The 20,850-nt window shown below is 40.9% G+C and overlaps 1 protein-coding gene across 7 annotated transcripts; it reads right to left on the bottom strand.

Moving 5' to 3' along the window:
* Positions 1-1,407: 1,407 nt before the first annotated feature.
* LOC110477443 (RING finger protein 151) lies at positions 1,408-20,843 on the bottom strand. Of its 7 annotated transcripts, none has more exons than XM_085572353.1 (8): positions 20,725-20,843; positions 19,076-19,150; positions 16,305-16,416; positions 15,125-15,348; positions 13,717-13,856; positions 11,677-11,928; positions 10,427-10,671; positions 1,408-9,456 (listed from the first exon to the last, which is right to left on the bottom strand). In XM_085572353.1, exons 4-8 carry the CDS (start codon positions 15,328-15,330, stop codon positions 9,199-9,201), a joined length of 1,101 nt encoding a protein of 366 aa, XP_085428479.1. In that variant the 5' UTR covers positions 15,331-15,348; positions 16,305-16,416; positions 19,076-19,150; positions 20,725-20,843; the 3' UTR covers positions 1,408-9,198. The 7 variants fall into 7 exon arrangements, with proteins under 7 accessions (XP_085428479.1, XP_021398891.1, XP_085428481.1 ...); XM_021543216.3 differs by having other exon boundaries at positions 10,427-10,547; positions 11,766-11,928; XM_085572355.1 differs by lacking the exon at positions 20,725-20,843 and adding an exon at positions 19,735-20,453.
* Positions 20,844-20,850: the final 7 nt, after the last annotated feature.

The raw sequence follows: 20,850 nt of genomic DNA, 5'->3' as shown, positions 1-20,850 counted from the left end.
GTGGTTTTATTTTTTTAGAAATTTTACTGTTTTGAAAACTAGCAGGGATATAAATAATTTGGTTTTTGTCAGGGAATTTGAAATGAAAAGTAAAGTGTCAAGCATGGAATAAATATGTAAATATTCAGTACTGGTTCTTCAGAGTTTAAAATATACAGCATGTCACATTAGTAAGTTTCAAACTAGGAGGAAATAAAGGGTTGGTTACACTGGTGTACGAAAGCTGTGTAAATTTAAACTTGAAAAAATAAGTGTGTGTATATAATGTTTTGGTTGTGCTTTCTTTTTTCCCTTACTAATGATTTTAGTTCTGTGACCCTTCAATACAAAGTGGTTCCTTTCATAGATAAATCCAGCATGAAAAAATGCTGTTTAAAACTCAGGTGTTACTTGCTCTGCTTTTTAAAATGGGATTGCTACCATGAGTAAATAACACTTCAAAGAAGTGTTCCATTTTGCTTTTGATACTCTGGCTAAAAGACATTTTCCAGTTTTGTTTCCTGACTGGAACACCAGGAAGTGGCTACTCCAGAGACTCCTGTGCTTACTTGATGAGCAGAACAGCAGGAGGAAGGTGAGTGAGGCAGAAGAGATTTTCAGAGCAGCACGGAGAGGCAAAGGCACAGTTTGTGTGTGGCATAGGGGTGAGACAAGTCGTGTGTATTTGGTTTTGCTTCCATAATCTTTAGCTGCTGTGCAGTCTGTAATGTGGCTGAGGGCCAGGTGCACATGGAGAGGTGTAGCAGATAAACAGGTTATCAGCCCAGATCCTGGGCTGGTCTCTGGTTGTGCCATGTTGGCTTTCAGCCTTTTTTTTTCCTGCTGAGTAAGTCCTCCATCAGCTAAGAGAATGTGTCTAGTCAGTGAAGACAGAGGACAGCATGGAGCAAATTCCTGCTTGAGTGCCTCATGTCCAGATTGCTCATATTTAAGCAAATAAAACTGCTGGTTTTTGCTCTTCTTACATGTTCCCACCAGGGCTTTTGTAGTGGCCATAAAAAAACTTGCATTAGGAGTAAGATTCCTGCAGTTGATGGACAGAGAATGAATTTTTCCCTTCTTGCCCTTCATTGTCCTATTATCTGTGCAGGACTGGAGTGTTGTACTCCAGGAATTCTCAAATCTTTGCCTTTGCCTTCCAAGCAGCTGCTCATCCCATTCAGAAACTCCCATCTGTGAGGTGGGAGGGAAACCTGGAGAAGGGGTAGATTGAACACCTGCTTTGTTTATTGCTCCCTCTAGGAGGGGAAATGCCACCTTGTCTACTCCAGGACACCAAGCCTGTAACTGCAGTGCATTTGTGACTCCTGTGCTCTGCAGGCCAGTGTACCTGAATGTTGCTATTCCACCTGATCAAGAGGGTAATCAAACTTCTGTTGATTATGTGAAGAATGAAGTGAAGCAAAATTTGTTAAATTATGGTGTAGACCCTTTATTAGTTCAACTTTTGTACAAAGCGTACTACAAAGTGATACAAAGTGTTACCATTTCTTATACACACTAGAGATTAAGATCTGTTAAATGCTGGTTTATCCTTGTGCATGTAAAGGTAGAAAATGTAAATTGACTGGCAGCGACCCATAATGCTGGAAGACGGTTCAATGTTTACTCAGTTAATAGAAAGTTGCATAGAATTGTAGGTCTTTTATAAAGGCACCTTCTGCATGGTAAAATCTCCCTGACCTACTGTACTCCATCTGACACCAGTACAGGAGAAAGGCAAGGCTAGTACTGCTCCTTGTCAATACTACCCAGCACTTCTAAGGAAAGTGGCTGTAGAAAAGCACCATGCCAGAAACATCCAAGAGGACAGCACATGGAAAACTTCATTTGCAAGGCTACCAATTTCTATAAATTGTAGGAACTGTTTACAACCAGGGACTATTAAAATGTTACTTCATACAAACACCTAAGAACAGTTCAGATCAAACCACTTTTGGCCAGTCAAAAGACATCACTATATATATATATAAATATATAAATATAAATATAAATATAAATATATATATATATATATAGATAGATAGATAGATATATATAGGTATTTTGCTGGACTGTGTAATTCCCTTCCCTTCTATGCTGTCAAGAAACTTTTGTATATAGAAGTTTCACATACCTTACTTAACAATTTGCTCTGAGTTTTGTTTCTGAATCTCCCAGGCTTGGTATTGTGACATTGTGTACCCACCTAACTGTGGATAAAGACTTAATCACCATTTAATACTAATGCCATGTTAACTCCCTGCCACACGCTGGCAGCTCACACTGGTAAGCTGGCTGGTGGCACAAGCTGGTGAAGCCACATCTCTGCTTTTGGGCTGAAGGAACAATCCCACCACACTTGTTCTCTTTACTCTCCCTCTTCCAGCTGCAAAAAGCCAGAAGCAGCAATTCAAAATACAACAACTTGTACAGTTACTGTTACACTTGGAGCAGCAGTTCCACAATGGAACTGATTAAAGTGTGATTTAGTATGAGAATCGTAATACCAGTAATTCCATGCTGGAATCCTCCTGTAATGAACTTTCAGCAGTCTCATAAAATGCTAAAGTATGATCATGACTAGGGAAGTATAATTTTCAAGTGAATATCTAACTTATGTCAAGTCTAGTACAATATTTGGAATCTTAGTTTTTGTGAACAGGATTAACAGACTATTTGAAAGAAAAAGTATCCTTTGCTGCTGCCAACTGCTATTAAGAGCTGCATAATACATGAGACTGGAAAAGCAGAAAGTAGATTAAATATTAACATAACAGGCTGTTTAATGTCAGTCTAGTCAATTGTAAGACAGGTCAAATGATGATACTTCAGCAATGCCACCCTGTGAGGGGTTCATTAGTAGAGGAAAATCTCTAGTGCAGAACCGTTACCAACCCAGAGGAATGGCATAAAGCTTAAAGTCACCAGAGGGACCTGATGCCATTAGCTATTGTGTACCTGTTTAAAACATCTCTGAAAGTGCTTCTTTGCTGCTACAGGACACCCAAACTGACAGCCCATGCCAGCAGCTGGAGGACCCAGAGCGTTGCCACATTTCCACACTGGAAGTTCAGACTGTCAGAGCATGATAGCACACCAGAAAGTCCTTCATTGTCACCTCGGACACGTTTGCTCTTGCAGTTTCATGCCATCACTTAGAGAAAAGACAGCAGGCCAAATGTTAAGTAAACATTAAATAAACCCTATTTCCCATGCTAGGAGGAATTTAGTCAGAAATGTGTGGGTGATGTTCCTAAAGCAAACAAATGCAGAGATCCCATTATGGGGAATGCACAGGGCAGGTAACTTGCTTTCTTCTGTGGTCACAACAGAAAAGGTTGGGTTACTGCCCTCTGACTCAGGAAAGATGATCCAGCTCATCAAGTTCTAATGGATTTTGAAGTAACTTTCTTCTTTACATTAGGCAACGTAGATAAAGTCACATCACAACCACACAGTTACAGTACACAGAAAAGCACTAACTGAATCTAACAGCATGAAATGTAGTGTTGTGAAAAAGCTTGGAAATAAGTGTGAATGCTGCAATAATGTCCCACAGAGCACAGACACTCACAGTTTCCTTGATCAGAACACAAGAGTAACTGCATTCTTATTTTCTACCTATTGCTTTAATACACACATTGACGTAAGTGAACTGACCACTGAACATTTAGCGTGAATGAAGGTCTTCCCAAATTATAGCTACTGGTTTACTGTTTTAGATTGTTAAATACAGCTGCTTAAGAGATGCGCTATGGCATGAATTGGTGAGACTGCTAATGCCCCAAATACTCTCAATTACTTTACAGAAGAGCTATTTATGTCAGGTTTTAAGTACACAAGACCAGTTTTTAAATATGTAAGACCTGAATATGTGCACAACCGCCTCAGTGGTACTAAAGAAACAGCAAGTTAGAAGGATTTATTAATGCCCAAAATTCAGACAGCTCTGACCACAAATCTTCATAATGTAGACTGTGTGTTAAAGAAGATTACTGCCTCTTTCTTTGGTTATGCTATTAGCTATAAAAGCATTGCTCTGAGTGACAGCGAGGCATGCACAGTAATGCAGTTGCTTTCTAAACTATAAAATTAACATACAGGTGGTTGAACCTGTACACATTTTCCTGAGCCTCCAAAACTGATTTAATACATTCAGTAAACAGAAGGCCAGATATCTCTATAGTTAGTCCACTGATAAGCTGAGAATATGGCTTAGTTATACCACTGAAAGCAACATGAACAGGCTGTATAAAAAGGTTGGAGAAAGTCTTGGAACAGGTTTCTCATGCAGTGCTTACAGATAAATGTAAGCCTCCTTGATTTGTGGGTCTGTTAAAAAATCCTATTGAAAACTTTGAATCATAGAATCATCAAGGGTGAAGGAGACCAAGTTCAACCCAGAACTAGCCCTGCAACCCCAAAACCACTGCTCAGCCCCAGATCCTGACAACTCTTCAACACCTTTAGGGATTGTGACTCTACCAGCTCCCTGGGCACCCTATTCCAACACTTGACCACCCTAACAGAGAGAAAATTTTTTTCTAACATCTAATCTGAATCTCTTCTGTCTGAGCTTAAGGCCATTCCCTCTTATCCTCTCACTACAGACACAGTAGTAGAGACCAGTCCCCACCCTGCTACACTCTCCTCTCAGGGAGTTGTAGTGAGTGAAGAGGTCTCCCCTGAGCCTCCTCTTCTCAAGACTAAACAAACACAGCTCTTCCAGCTGCTCCTCACAAGACAAACTTTCTAGACCTTTAATGAGCTTTGTTACCCTTTGCTGGACATGCTTCAGCATTTCAAATTCCTTTTCAAAGCTAAGGGCCAAAACTGGACAGAGCACTTGAGGTGTGGCCTCACCAGTGCCAAATACAGAGGGACAATCACTGCCACACTATTTCTGATACAGACCAGGATGCCACTGGCCTTCTTGGCCACCTGGGCACACGTTGGCTCTTATTAGCCTGGTTGTCAACCAGCACACCCAAGTTCCTTTCTGCTCTCTTGAGCCACTCTGTCCTCAGCACTGCATGTGGTTGCTGCAACCCAAGTGCAGAACCCATCACTTTGCCTTACTGAACCTTGTGCATTCATCCTTGGCACACTGATCAAGTCTGCAGAGCCTTCCTACCCTTGAGCAGATCAACACTCCCATCCTACCTGGTGTTGTCTGCAAATTTACTCAGGATGCACTCAATCCCCATGTCCAGATCATTAATAATGGTGTTAAACAAGACTGGCCTAAATACTGAGCCCTAGGGACTAGTGACCAGCTGCCAAATAGACCTAGCTCCATTCCTTACCACTCTCTGGGCCTGACAACCAGCCAACTTTTTATCCATTGGAGAGTCCATCCATTCAAGTGCCACACAGCCAGTTTTTCTAGGAGGACGCTGTGGAAGATGGTGTGAAATGCTTTACCGAAGTCTAGATAGACAACATCCACAGCCTTTCCCTCATCTTCTCAGCAGGTCACTTAGTCATATGAGATCAGATCAGTCAAGCAGGACCTGCCTTTCTTCAATCTATGTTGTCTGGGCTTGATCCCTTGGTTGTCCTGCATGTGCCATGTAATGGCACCCAGGATGATCTCTTCCAGAGCCTTGCCCAGAGCTGAGGTCAGGCTGACAGGCCTGTAGATTCTCAGATCATCCTTCCAACCATTCTTGTAGATGGGTGTTACCTCTTCTAATCTCCAGTCAGCTGAAACCTCCAATTAAGCAGGACTGCTGATAGACGATTTAAAATGTTTTGGCAAATTTAGAGAATTCACAAAATCACTGGGTTGGAAGAGACCTTCAAGATCATTGAGTCCAACCCATGCCCTAGCACCTCAACTAAACTATGGCACTGAGTGCCAGTCTTTTTTTAAACACATCAGGGAAGGTGACTCCACCACTTCCCTGGGCAGACCATTCCAGAACTTTATCACTCCTTCCATGAAAAACTTATTCCTAATATCCACCTATATTTCCCTTGGTGCAGCTTGAGACTGTGACCTCTCATTCTGTCAGTTGCTGCCTGGAGAAAGAGACAAACCCCCACCTGACTACAACCACCTTTCAGGAAGTTGTAGAGAATGATAAGGTCACCCCTGAGTCTCCTTTTCTCCAGGCTGAACACCCCCAGCTCCCTCAGCTCTTCCTCACAGGGTTTGTGTTCCAAGCCCCTCACCAGCCTTGTTGCCCTGCTCTGGATGCACTCAAGCATCTCAACATCCTTCCCAAACTGAGGGGACCAGAACTGGACACAGCACTCAACGTGCAGCCTCACCAGTGCCAGTGAGTACTTTTGCCAGTTCCCTCATTACTCTGGGGTGGATCCCATCGGGACCCATAGCCCTGTGAGTGTCTAACTGGCACAGCAGGTCACTAACCATCTTGTCCTGGACTATGGGGACTTCACTCATCTGTCCATCAACAACTTCCATCTCAGGGAGCTGGGTATCCTGAGGACAACTGATCCTGATATTGAAGACCGAGGCAAAGAAGGCATTAAGTACCTCTGCCTTTTCCTCAACCCCTGTCACTACACCACCCTCTGGAGTCAACTAATGGTGGAGACACTCCTTGACCGCCCCCCCACTTTGCTGTCAGTGTATTTATAGAAACTTTTTTGTTGTCTAAATGTAGTGGCCAATGCAAGTTATAGTTGGGTTTTGTCCCTTTCAATCTTCTTCCTACATGACCTTGTGATGTCCTTACAGTCCTCCCAAGTTACCTGACCATCCTTCCAGAAGTGATATATTCTCATTTTCCCCCCTAAGTTCCAGCTTAAGTTCTCTGTTAACCATGCTGGTCTTTTCCCCCGACAACTTGTCTTTCCACACATAGGGACAGTCTGTTCCTGAATATTGAACAATTCATGCTTGCAGCACATCCAGCCTCCCTGGACTCCTCTGGCCTTCAGGACTGACTCCCAAGGCACTTGGTCAATCAATGTTCTAAACAGGCCAAAGTCTTTTCACCAAAGTCCAAGGCAGAAGTTTTGCTGCTGCCCTTCCTTACTTCACCCAGCACAGAAAACCCTAATAGTTTGTGGTAACTCTGCCCAAGATGGCCACTGACCATCACACCACCACCAGTCTTTCTTTGCCCACAAGCAACAGGTCTCCTCCTCTGTTAAGCTCATTTATCAGTTGTGTTAGTTAGAAAGCTGTCTTCCACACATTCCAGGAACCCCCTAGGCTGCTTCCTCTCTGCTGTATTTCCAGCAGACATCTCTTAGGTTGAAGTCACCAATGAGCACAAAGGCTGTGACTGTGACACCTCTGCCAGCTACTCGTAGAACGCCTCATTAGCCTGTTCCTGGCTGGGTGGCCTCTAACAGACTTGCACCAAGATGTCAGCCCTGCTGACCCTCCCTGTGATCCTTAGCCAGAGGATCAACCTTGTCATCTCCATCAATTTCAATACAATCAGAACACACCCTATTGTACAGTGCTATCCAACCACCTCTCCTGCTTCACCTGTCTCTTCTAAAGAGCTTATCTCCAGCCATTGCAGCACTCCCATAAGGTGAGTCATCCCACCATTTTTCTGTGATGGTGACATGAAAACTTTCCTGCTGAACAGCAGCTTCCAGCTCCTCCTGCTTGCTGCTCACACTGTGTGTTGGTAGAGATGCACTTTAGCTAGGTCAATGGTTTTGCCTGCACCACAGACCTGCCACCCTAGGTTCATCTCTAGTGATCCTCCACTTTCTGAGGTGCATTTGACTGGTACATTTGCCTCAGGGGAGGTGGAGAATAGCTCTATCAGTCAATCTCTTCCTCAGATGCTCTAATGCCCCCTAACCCTGCCACCCCCCTCCTTTGAGTTGTACTGCTAAGCAGAGCAGATCACTGACCTACTCACACTCACAGGGGTGTTCTGTTACCCTCTGATGCCAGTGCTAGGCTCTGGCACTCCCTGAAGCCTGCTTGAGCACTAGCACAGATGTCTGAAGCCCAAGTGACTCTGCAAATATTCATCTCTTGTGCATATCAAGTAGTCTTAAACCTGCCACAAAAAAATTAAGAACACACTAAGTATCTATATATATAGACATTGAGTACCAAATGAACTGGTCTTATGCTTAAAAGATCCTGTAGAAATACCTGATACTTTCACATATAAAAGCTTCAAATTTTTAAGTAAGAAGCAAACTTAAAAAAAACATTCCCACAAACTCGAAGTTATTCCCACATCTGTTTAAAGGATTTTAAGTTATTCTACTACCTTGGGCTTTAGTATTAGTCTTTTAAGTGTGTTATCAGCCTTGAAAATGAGAAGAAGCTCTAAAGCAACAGTCAACCTCACCCAAAGCTGTTACACAGCAGAAGAATTACATTTTAAAGTGCTTGCTTTCCACCTTTGAAATAAGACCTTCTACAGAATACAAACAAACCAAATCTTGTTAATTTCTATTACTGACTTACTAATTCTACTATTCACTTTCCCCCAGATTAAGTACATCTCAAATGGTCACATTTGCTTTTTTGTTTCAAACAGGGATACTGAAATAGTTTTTTCTTCGTGGTCCATAATAGTCTGTGTCTTTTTAAAAGGCTGTAGCTTTCAGTCTTGAAAGATTCCTGTAAGTGGTACAGTAAAGAAAGAATAAATCAAGTCTACTTTCCCTTTTCTATAAAAACATCAACTAAAAATATATCTTCCAATTACTGGTTTTAATGACCAGTATACCCTCTGGAAAAAAATCTTCTGTTTGTTTTTATGGCCCCAAAGGAAATACAGTTGTAATTTAGACTTCAAAAAAACTCAAGTAAATCAGAAATTATATAAAGTTTACCAATCATTCAAAGAGTTTACCAGAAGCCAGTATTTGAAGAAAATGCTTTCTGAGCTTAGTACTATTTAGATAACTGTAACTTCCCTAGGTTTTCTTTTTACACTCTGTGGAAAATGATGGGAGCCAAGTACATTCTATAGAGATCAAAAAGTCTCAGTTTATTCCAATTATGCATGTACAATTAGACCTGTTATAATGAAGCTCATACATATTGCAAAAGCTAAGCTCCTTATTGGTGTATCCTAAAAAGGTCAACCCCACCTTTGGGGACTTTCTATGCTTGCTTTGTTTCCCCTTGGGGACTTTCCATGTCTGATTATGCTTATCTTTTTGCTGTCTGTTCTGCTGCTAGGAACTAGCTTACCCAAGGACATGATATTGTTGCTACATATCCACTATTGCTACACTAACTGCAATTTTCAGCTATTGCTTCACTAACTGCAGGTAGTCATGGCCTCTCTCCTGCAGCCACTCATCCACAAAACTCTCTAGTCGTGTCAAAGGACGGAAATTTGACTTCCTGCTTCCCTCTGTAGTAGTCAATCTGCAGTCCTTCTGCAGCCCCTTCAGCAGCTCCATTAACTCCCGTTTTTCCAGCTCTGCCTGCTCCAGCTCCTGACGGTGCCGTCTCTCCGCAGCCACCAGAGACCGTACATCTGACATCATTCGTGACATCTGACTCTGAAATGCAAATACAAATTTACTGCAAGAAACAAACCCTCTTCTAATGACGGTGCAGTGAAGTCGAACTGGCCATGCACATAGGGTGATGGAGTCTTCAGAATAAAAACCACCAAAATAATTTTTTGATAGTGCAATAAATGTAAACAATTTGAGACACAATCCAGCATTCACCCTGTGGGATGGTCTTGTTCTAAAGATTCCAGTATGTTTTTCAAAAATATTTTGTTTTTGTATTTTGTTTCTTACAAAGTATGATAAGAAACAGCCAATTTACTCACTTGCTACTTTTATTTTCTATTTTAAGAATCCAAACAAAAGATGGTTGTGGTTTTGTTCAGATACACTCTTCAAGGATTTAACTTAAAATCCAGTAAAAATAAAAATGTAAATTATAAAGTTTTAAAAAACTTTATAAAGCTTTTCAAAACTATTGTTTTAAAAATCACCGTTCTGTGATATAATAAAAAGATGACGAATAAAAGGATAAGACAGCTTTGCTTTTTACTTGATGAAGTTTACTGCGAACCTTTCTAACCTTCTGACCACAGTGTAAATACCACTGCTGGCAACAGGGCTCTGTGCCAGCTCTGGACTAAGCCACTTTGAATAGCAATTAAAAATGGAGCTGGATGTTTAATTACATCCAGTTTGTGATGTATACTCTATATTTAGACACTGAAATCAGTTTCAGATTGATCTGTTGACAGTGTTACACATGAACAGAACATGGATGGAGCACCCAGCTGAGCTCCAGTGAACCTGAAGCAGATAAGCCATAGGAATACAGCATCCAGCCTGCTTCTCCACAGAGCTAACCTGGCAAAGCTTTGATGGCTTTGCTTCCCATACTTAATGCCATCTTCCTCTGTATGAGACTTTATTTACAAAATAAGAAACTGCTACAGGGAAAAGCAAAAAGCTAGACTGTTAAAGAGAGGAAAAAAAAAAAAAAAAGGATTGTATTTACCTTTAGTTCTTCAATTTCATTTTGCAGAATACTCTCTTTTTGGACCATATGCCTTCTCTGTGAATCTAACCTTGACTCCATCTCATGTTTTGCCTCCTCCACTCTGCAGATAATTTCTGACCTAAAAAGTTTATTTCTCCTTGTTACATCTTGTAAGCAGAGAAAAGAATGATCTTCAAAATCCAGAAAACCTTCTTGCAGCCAAACAATCTGAAGTGATTCCCACCAAGCTCTACAGGATGTTTCTGTAGAGGCATGATTTATTAATTTAAAATTAAAAAAAACAATAGCATAAAGAAGTGCATTGTGTCCAGGGGCATTAAAGTTCCCATGAGGAACCTATAGAAGGACAATCATATACTATTTCTCAAATAATTCCAAGAGCTCAAGAAGGTGTATTTATGACTTTATGTATTTATGACTTTTCTGCTGTTTGCCTACAGTATGTGCTTGCTGAGTGTTACGAACTAGAGGCAGCCAAGATAAAATGTCTGAATCCTGTAGTACTGCTCAATACTCTTTTTCAATCTAAAGGATTCCATGATTCTGTGTAATCTTCACTTTTATGGTGTACTCTAAATGAGAGTGTGCAGTAAACTGTTACAGCCTAGTCACTCACATAGCTCCACAGCCAAAACCAGATGGCACTACATTAACCTTTTGAATTCAGAGACCAGGTAGCAGAATCACTCGTGTCTCAATGCATTTAAACTATATTTGAGTGTAGCTTCACAGCAGTGCTCAAAACCACAACACTTAGGAGCTGACATATACAGATGGGACGGAGCATGAGGGGGAAAAAGAAAATTACAATTAGAATATAATGAAAAGGGAAAGCTACAGAAACATACATAAAAGGAAAACAAGGATGCTGTTAAGAAGAGTCATATTCACTGACTGTTAATCTACCAAATTAAAAAAAAAAAATCAAAATTAGACCTTCAGTGGTTGAATCTACCTGTACCTGCCCAAATAATATTTTTATCTTCTCAATCTGTAAAAACATGAACTAAATACAATTATTAAATAACATGGCTTTGTCTCTGTAACAGGCCAATGGAAAAATGAAATTGCCACCTTCAATAAGGTTGCAGTTCTGTTCAACTGTAAGCAATGGTATTTTAAGATCTATAATAACTTGGAAAAAAAATCCCTACTACAAAAGAATCAAAACAGCAAGAATTTAAATTCTATGCTGACACGTAATAAAATTCTGGCCCCAAGTAATTAACGGATGATTTAACATATACCAGAATCCAGTGCTAGTATTTCAAAGTGCTTCATGCAGTGACTTGAAGCCCAGCCCAACGGAGACACGAGAGAAAGAGAAGCTTGGTACCGAAGCAGCTCCAGCTCGGTCCTTAGCTCGGCCACACAGTTGTGCTGCGTGTCCTCTGCGCTGAGGACGGTGTAGCCGCAGCCGTTGGGGCACTCCCGGCTCCGGTACTCGCACACCGCCAGGTGCCCGTCCAGGTTCCGCCGCTCGATCTGCACGGTACAGCCTCAGCAAGGGGAGCAAGGCAAGACTGTCAGCTACAGCAAAAGCATTCTCAGTCATCCAAACAATCCCTCAAGAGTGACTTCTTTAGGATGCGAAATATGGCAGTTACACACACACAGCTACTAATTCAACGCTCTCAAGATGTCTTATTAAGATACTTAACCACTAACTGAACATACTGAAAGGTTGGAAGGAGGTATTTTCTGTAAAGTCTTCTATTGCTGGTCTGGCATTAAATCAATTTCAGTAATGACAATCCTGATGCCAAGCTAAGACACTAGCAGCTTGCCTGTGCTACCACAATATATGGTAATGACTAGAATTTACAAAGAATACACATGTGTAAAAAAAGTATTATGCTACCAAACTTATAGAAAAGTCCAAAGATGTAGTAAAGAGAGATGTGGGTGAGATGGAATGTAAACTTGTTTCGAGACTATTTGTTGGTCTTGTCCATAATGCGCTAGATCATAATAATAAGTTACAAGATTTATTTATGAACATTTAATAACTCATACAAAGATAGAAATATTTCCACAGAAATTCTAGGATACAAACTTTGCAGTTTGGTAGTAATTAAAAGTAAAATGTAAAGAATCAAAAATAAGCACTATATAAATTATTGCTATATTTAACAATCTAAACTTGAAGTTTGTAGTCTCAACTTATGAAGTCAAATTTAGGAAGTTTGTAGTTTAATTGTTGAGGCTCACTTTCTCGAAATACACATTTGCATTTAATTTGAAGAGAATATCAACTTAAGGAAACTGAAACAATGGAATATTGACACTTCCCAACAAACCATGCCAGAAAATGACAAATGAGTTATCTAGAAGAGCTTTACTAATAAATATAATGATTTGTAATTGAGGTACTCAAAATACACTCCATGTATTCTTGGGAAAGAGTTCAAGAGATGTAAGAGCCTTCACACCCCAGACACCCAGTGTGGTGTAAAAATACAAATCTGTAAAACACTGTAAAATACATAAATCTGTAAAACACTACTGTTTTTGTAGGAAGTAGAACAGGTGAATCAATCATCTGCAGAAATCACTTCTGAGAAAAATTATAACTTCTAGCAGAGCAATTCTAGTACCTTAATAATATCATAATTAATTACAATGGCAGACTCAATGATGCTCTTAACATCATTAATTAGATTTTAACTTTATCTAGGTACAGACAACATTTCAACATTTCAAATTAATTCATCTGAGAAATTTTAACAGTATGTTCCTTTTTAGAAGTATGTTTTTTTCTCAGGAGGTGTAGCCTTGCTTTAATAAAAACCTCAACATGAACAATTCTAACTAGAATTTAGCTAGAATAATTCTTATTTCCAAGATACATTCTTGCTAAAACTATGTCACAGAGTTGGCAGCTGCACATGCACCAGGCAACCAGGTGTTTTATAAATAAATTATGATCCTTAAGTCTTCTGCAGGGGCTACTGCATTCATTCAAACATCAAAACATGCACTCAGAACTGGAAAACAAATTCATAACTTGACAGAAAGCAAAACTAATGCACTATTAAATTTCCATACATTTGAAGTTCATCATATTAATTTTGGTTAGTTTTTGGATAAGAAACAGTTGCTAATCATCATGACTGCCATAAACTGGTACTATATTTTGTTCAAAAACAGTACTTTAACGAGCAGATCCTGCCAAAGCTTTGAATTTCTGTTAGAAAATAAGGACCATTATTGCAGTTCTGTTGATGGGAACATGACAATTGTGTTTGTTTAATATAAAGGATTCAACTTCTTTGTATGTTACTCACCAGCATTGGAGCAAGGTATCTGACTGTACTCACACTCCTTTTCATGCCTGTCTATAGACTCCAGAGAACAAACCATTTCGCAGCCATACTCTCTGTTTCTGCAATGTAGCTGAAGACGGTTTAAATCATTTTTCATATATCTATATGCAAAGAAAAGAATTTGTTCTTAAATCTGGGAACATTATTGAAAAATTTGTATTTTCAGCTTTTGGGAAAAGAAAGCAAGATTGTAATCTCCTAATCACATTTCCTAATCATAATTAGGATTCCTAATCACAATTAGGAAAAATTGTGAGTAAGTAGCTGAATTTATTTCTTTTTTTAAGAATTCAAGTGACCATATCAGAAAAAAAAGCTTGAAAGAAACAATGCTAATGAAAAATTCAGTCTCCAAATCTAAATGCACAAATGAAATCTTTATTTTTGAATAATTTTTAATCATGACCTTTCACTGGCTCAGCTGATATTATCAATAACAAACATCAGGGCCACTCATTTGCCATTTAAATTCTGTTTCTAAACATGCCAGACTATAAAGGACTGCAGTGAGTACAGATTAAAAAAAAATCTAAAAGTTAAACTCTAGTGCTCTGTCGACACTATAGTTAGCTTCCAGATAGTAAAATCTCATGAATGAAAAATTATGTTATAAGCGCTAAGAAAGTTAAATTTACTGTAGCTGGAGACTTTAAATAATAACTGCTAATCTGAGCAAGATTAGATAATGCAGATGTTAAACAACAAGCTGTGTCTACTGTTGAAACTGTTTTGTTCTGACACTAGCAGGGAATTAACCATTTAAAATACAACAGTTTGTTTGGGAAAGACCAACAACAATCATATGGTCCAACTGCCTGACCAGTTACCGAAGGCACTAATGACAACAGCCTGCTTTACATGACAAGGTGGTTCACAACAGACATTCTTATGTCTAAAGATCTTTTTAGAAAGGATTTGAAGGTCAGAAATTTGGTTAATATCTCCAGAAATTGTTAATTACAAGTTAACTGCAGCATCTAAGACTGAAAAGAGGTATAGAGTGTGTAGTGTGTGTAGTGACTGGCATTTGCTTGCTTTCTCTAAATTCAAGTATGGAAAAGTTTTTATGGAATACCTGTAAAGGATATTCAGAACAATATTCAGACAGGTATCTAGAATCAGCATTCAAGACATAAAATGGTGGAGAACAAACTAAGTGTCCTTTCAGTTTTGAAAGCCTAACACCCCAGAAGTTAGTCACAATAAATAGAAAATGCTAATGTTTTCATGTAAGTAGTTGGTGTCTGCCACAGGCACACTGGATAAAGACAGCCTGAGCGACAGTATCGACAGGAGATGAAGCTGTGCAAGCAAAATGGAGAAATCCTAAATTAATGTAATTTCAACACACAGCAAGATTATTGGATACCTGTAGAGAGGTCGTAGCAAAGACACATCAATCACTTGTCTGTCTTCAGGGCAGTTACTGTGATGAACAAGCCACCCATGGATACAGGCACTGCAGAAAGCATGTTCGCAAGGAGCCTGCAGTGGATCTTCTAACACATCTCGGCAGATGGAGCACAACAGCCCCTCGTTAACATAGCCCACAAAGCGCTCAATATCATAACCCATGCTCTCCACACCTTCAACCTATTCAAAAACCACAAACACACAGAAATAAAGCAATCTTTGTGCTGAATCTGTATGGGTAGATCCACAAAGAGGCCTGAAAGCAATTTGAAAAACATGGAGAACTTAATGTGAATAAAGAAGTGAATGTGTGAATACAAACAAACATTTACACACTTCAGAAACTTTCGGATTTAAGCAGGAATTTGAGACTTGTACTACTGGATGTCAGAATCACAATTTTCATAAAGAAATTTCAAACTCTGAAAGCAAAGACTTTGGCAGAGGAGCTGTGCTTCTTCTGAACACATTATTGAATAATTGTAGCAGCCACTGTGAAACAGAGTTTCTATTTACATTAACTCTACCTGAAGCAGAAACATCACAGAAGTTTAAATGCAAATGTTTGCTTTCCATTTTAATACCTTTCATTTAATGCCTAACAAACTTACAAAACGGTTGGTTCTTACCAACAATAGCTGTGGCACTTTTAGCTAGCAAAGAGTGGATTGATGAATTGCACATCACTTAAGATATGGCTTTCATACTGAAAAAAAAGATTCTCTCGTCACTGTAGACCTCCATTCCAGAGGGAACAGCATGAAATCTCCACATGATTAAAGACATACTTAATATTCAGGAAGTAAAAGAAGCCAAAACTTCAGCTAACCCAGAAATCATAAAGAGCTACTGTCTTTTCCTACATGATCTATTATATAAAACTGAGGCATTTTTGAATGGATTTGAAAGCTTTGTGAAGAAGAACTAATGCACAATCTGCCTTCATCTAAATCCTATAATGAAAAACCTTTGGAATTTGCTAAAACTCCACAGAACTAGCTTAAAAGAATCAGTTTTAGGCTGTAAATTGCTCCTTGACATGTAAAGTAACTTCTGTAAACCCAGTGAGACTCATGAAAGAGGTTTTCATTAGTTATGAGGTTTTCTAAATAAAATAGAAGAGGAAGAGATCTTACCTTTGTAGATTTTACTACCTAGATATGTAGTTTGCCCAAATACTTCAGAAAGTTTTCTGATCAGTAAGGCATGTAATGCTTCCTTCAGTTTCTCTTCACTCCTTTATTATGCCTATGAGAAAAATTAGGAAGAGTAAGGCTCAGTAGTGTTTACTAAGTTACTGAGTCTATGTCTAACAAGCCAGCTACTGAATAGATGCTATCCTAACAGCCCATTAAAACCAAGTTTTCCAAAGCAAGCCACTGAAAACCTAAAATTCAACACAGGAAAATTGACTAGATTAATGTGAAAATAATCATCAGTCTCTGTTTCAACTACTACTGATGCAGATATTTATCACAAAACTGAACACTCTGCTGATGATCAATTCTGAAGCCAGTTATCTTCTTAAAACTGAAGACAACAGAATCAGTATTACTGAAAAGTAGCAACTGAAATCTGGTAAAATTATATTCCTTAAAAAGATGGAAGTTCCTTATCTACCTGTTTTTATCCAGCCATGACAGGCAGTTCATTTTTAAAACAAAACCATTACAAGTTTGTTGTATTGGCAGATATAATTGCTGTGTAGAATAACTAGGGTTGCTCACTTAAAACATCATAAAAGATGCCATTATTAAACCCCTTAAGTTATGCCAGAGGACTTAAACAGCATATATAGATTAGATAATATGAACTGTAAGTCTAACACTTTGCTTTGGTTTGGTGAATTCCAGAGGATTCTGCTTTTAGAAAACTTTCAAGGACAGATAAGAGAGCAAAACTATGTACTTCTACTGTCCTAGAGTTTCTGTTCTTCTAGAATTGTGGATGCTGTGAGCTACATTTTGCACAAACACTGCTTAGTCCCTGAGGACTAAGTCTTCAAGACACTCTTCAGCACATTTTAGCAAGTTTGAAGACTAATGGAATGCAGGAAAGAGTATTTTTATCAAATGGGGAACAAAAATTTTACTTGTGCTTAACAGAGAAATGAAGTGCAACAGCAGCAATGTATATATTATACACATATGTTTCTGTATATAAATATATATAGATGTATACAGCCCTAGCCTAACTGAAGTTCAAATGAAGAGCGGATGGGAACTTTGAGACAAAAAATACAATCAAGGGGGATTCTTCAGGACATTTTGAAGACTCATGTTGGATCAGCAAAACACAGTGCTGGAACCTTTCTGGCAATGGATCTGGGACCTATGACAACAGCTGTTACTGAAGTCCCAGACTTCTTCCAGTAGAAGTTTTCTGACCTGATGAACCAGAGATATTTTCTTATCAATTTCAAGAAATGCACCTTAGTCAAGAGATAAGCAGAGGGAGAGCATCTGATGAATGTCATGCATTTCAGCAGTACAAATCACTTTACCCAGTATCTTTACCACAAAATGAGATAATTTTCAGCTTCTGCTTATCTCCAGAAACTTCCCTCTTCTCCATTTGACCTCAAAACTTATTTTCCCAATTCTACAATTCACCAATTGTCACACTCTTTTTGATTGCACCTAGAAATTACATTAGTTTGTTGAGAGATGTCAGTTGCTTGCTTAAGCAAGTAACTTCTAAATAGATTAAGTCACTTATAATTACAATACTCTGTTGATTTAGAATGCTGTTTGCTTATATCTACTTGCTTAGCACGTGTAGCTTGGGTTGCTGGAAGCCTTAGGCTGAAAGCTAAGGAATTTTGCCTAGACATGCTTTTGGCTGGAACTGAGTTAATTTCCTTAGCAATTTTCCCAGTAGCTGCTACAGTGCTTCGCTTTGCCTTTAGAATGAAAAGAATGCTGCCAACACACCAATGTTTTAGTTGTTGCTAAGTAATGTTTATCCTAAAGTCTAGGACTTTAATTTAGTTTCCCATGCTTTACCGGGGAGCAGGTGCACAAGTAGCACAAACCAAAAGATAAGGAGCTGATGGTCATCAGCAGAAACTGCAACTCAGTAACAGTTAATAACATGGACATGGAGAGAGAATCCAATAAGCTGTTTAGAAGAGCCCAGACCAAAAATCACCACTGGACTAAAAGGGCTGTGTGAAGAGCATGTAGGGGAGGGTGCATAAATTGTAAGGGTATCATTGTGCAGGGATTTCTTTGTTTGTAAGAGAAAGCACACAAACTGTGACATGCTATTTGCTCTTTATTGTTTCATGAGTTTTATTTTCCCCCGCAGTTCTGGACAAGTAAAAATCCCCTCCAGAATTCACAGGTATCAAGCAATTTTTCAACAGTTGTCATCCCACATTGTTTGTCAGCAGATGCACATCCAAAACCAGCCCTGAGCTGTGGACTTCACTGCCCTCTAACAGAGATTTGGTGAGGATATGGTAACAGGGAGAATACAGATGGGATGTAGTTCCCAACAACATCATCACATAGCTTGCTAAATGCCTGGCACTAATCAAAGCTATTCCACTGTGAAAGTCAGGACACCAAAATTAAATTAGTGACCTTCACTTTTGCATCTGCAGTAGCTTCTGCATTTTAAAAAATGCTTCTTTTTCATGTGACAAAACAAAGCATAACTGTTTGAAAGTCTGGAGTGAACCACAACAGAACTACAAATGTGCATGGCTAAGAAAGCATTTTCAGAAACGCTAGAGGAACAGTCTATGCAGGATCCAGGGATGAGGTGGCACTGAGACATGACATTTCTTCAGCTTTTATTTTCAGAAATCCTGCTATACAGAAGCAATATTTTAGTGTTTTTTGCCACTCTAACACTGTAAGCCACTTCAAGCCAGCATCAGTGCCCAAAGGGGCAGACTCACCCCTTCAACTGTGACTGTACAAGTGGTTTCTCAGGCACTTGATGCATCACTCTGAGTAACTGACCTGTTTTAAGACTGAATTGGGGGAAAAAAAATAACTTTGGCAGTTTTATTACGATAGCGCTAACCTATGTATCCACAAATTAATATTCTCCCCACCTCCTCCTCTGAATCAGTGAGAACAGTCAATGTGCTCTGTTCCTGAACTGGCTCATGCAACTCACCATATAGACAACCATACCCTGATTTAATTTCTTGTAGATGGCTCAGCAAAAGCTCTAGGGACTGCATAAGCAGGGCATGACCAGGGATAAGAAACTGCAGCCAGGGCAGAAAGGGAAGCAAGGCAGACAGCAGCAGTCTGTGGTCAGTGATGCTGAGAGATGCTACTCCCTCAGCTCAGCTCCCTAGAGCGGTACATTGGGGAGCTGGATGAACATTCATGTAAAAGGAAGAGAGGAGGGTAAGAATAAATGAACAGCAAGAGCACCTTACACTGATGCAAAAACCTGATTTTTTTTTTTTAATATAAAAAATACGAGGCAATTTAAGGCCTCTTCCAGGAACCACGTAACCACTATAGCTATTTTGACAAAGAACATTTTTGTACAACACTTGTCCTGCAAAACCTAGTCAGAACAGAGCCATCCATGACCTGCCTTGCACAGACCAGAGTCCAGAGAAGGGCAATGGAGTTGGTGAAGGATCTGGAGCACAAGTCCTGTGAGAAGGGGCTGAGGGAGCTGGGGTTGTTTAGCCTGCATAAAAAGGCTCAGAGCTTTTGGTCCACCTAAAATGAGACTGCAGCCAGGTGAGGGCTGGTCTCTTCTCCCGGGCAATAAGTGACAGGATGAGAGGCCACTGACACGGGCTGTGCTGGGGGTTGTGTTTCAGCTTGGACAGCAGAAGAATTTCTTCACAGAAAGGGTGGCCAGCCACTGGAATGGGATTGATTATCTCAGAGGTCTTTTCCAACCTAATTAATTCTGTGAGCACCTCAGCCCTCCCTACAAGCACCTTCGAGCACAAGGTGCAGGGCTGGGCTCTGACACCCCGAGCCAAGCCCAGGGTCAGACCTCGGAGCTGTGCGAGGGGGAATTGTGTACAAGGAACAGAGGAAAGGCCACCGGATTCGGCCTGGGAAGGCGCTTCAGGGACGGACAACGATCCTGATCCCAGGGCACAGAGCTGGCCCAGAAAAATCTGGAGAAGCAACCCGACACCAAGGAACAGCACCTGCGCTGGCTCAGGCAGCGACAAACACCCTCACAGCTGCACGCACCCTCACAGCTGCACGCATCCTCACAGCTGCACGCACCCTCACAGCTGCACGCACCCTCACAGCTGCCTTCCCCACACGGCGGCGCTGCTGCCGCCGGCCCGGCACCGGGCCCCAACAACGCTGAGCACAAAGCCGCCCGCCCCGGGCCCGGGCCCGGGCCCGGCCCCGCTGCCCCCACCCGTCCCGCCCGGGCCCCGTCTCGCCCCGGCCCCGTCTCGCCCCGTCCCTCCCGGCCCCGGCCCCGGCCCCGCTGCCCCCGCCCGGGCCCCGCTGCCCCCTCCCCGGCCCCGCTGCCCCCTCCCCGGTCCCGCTGCCTCCTCCCCGGCCCCGCTGCCCCCACCGCCTCCGCCCGGCCCCTCTCGCTCACCCGCCCGCCGCCGCTCGCTGTCGCACAGCCGAGCTTCCCTTTACGGCCGCTCTCGCTTGACGGCGGCGCGACGCAGCCGCTCCGCCATGCTGTGCGCGGCAGAGGCCGCGGACCGGCACTCCGCAT

Source organism: Lonchura striata, chromosome 2 (genome assembly GCF_050655825.1).
Source record: "Lonchura striata isolate lonStrDom1 chromosome 2, ASM5065582v1, whole genome shotgun sequence".
In the NCBI taxonomy this organism is placed as follows: Eukaryota; Metazoa; Chordata; class Aves; order Passeriformes; family Estrildidae; genus Lonchura; species Lonchura striata.
The sequence above is the reverse complement of the archived record's forward strand: the minus strand, read 5'-3'. Positions and strand labels throughout refer to the sequence as shown.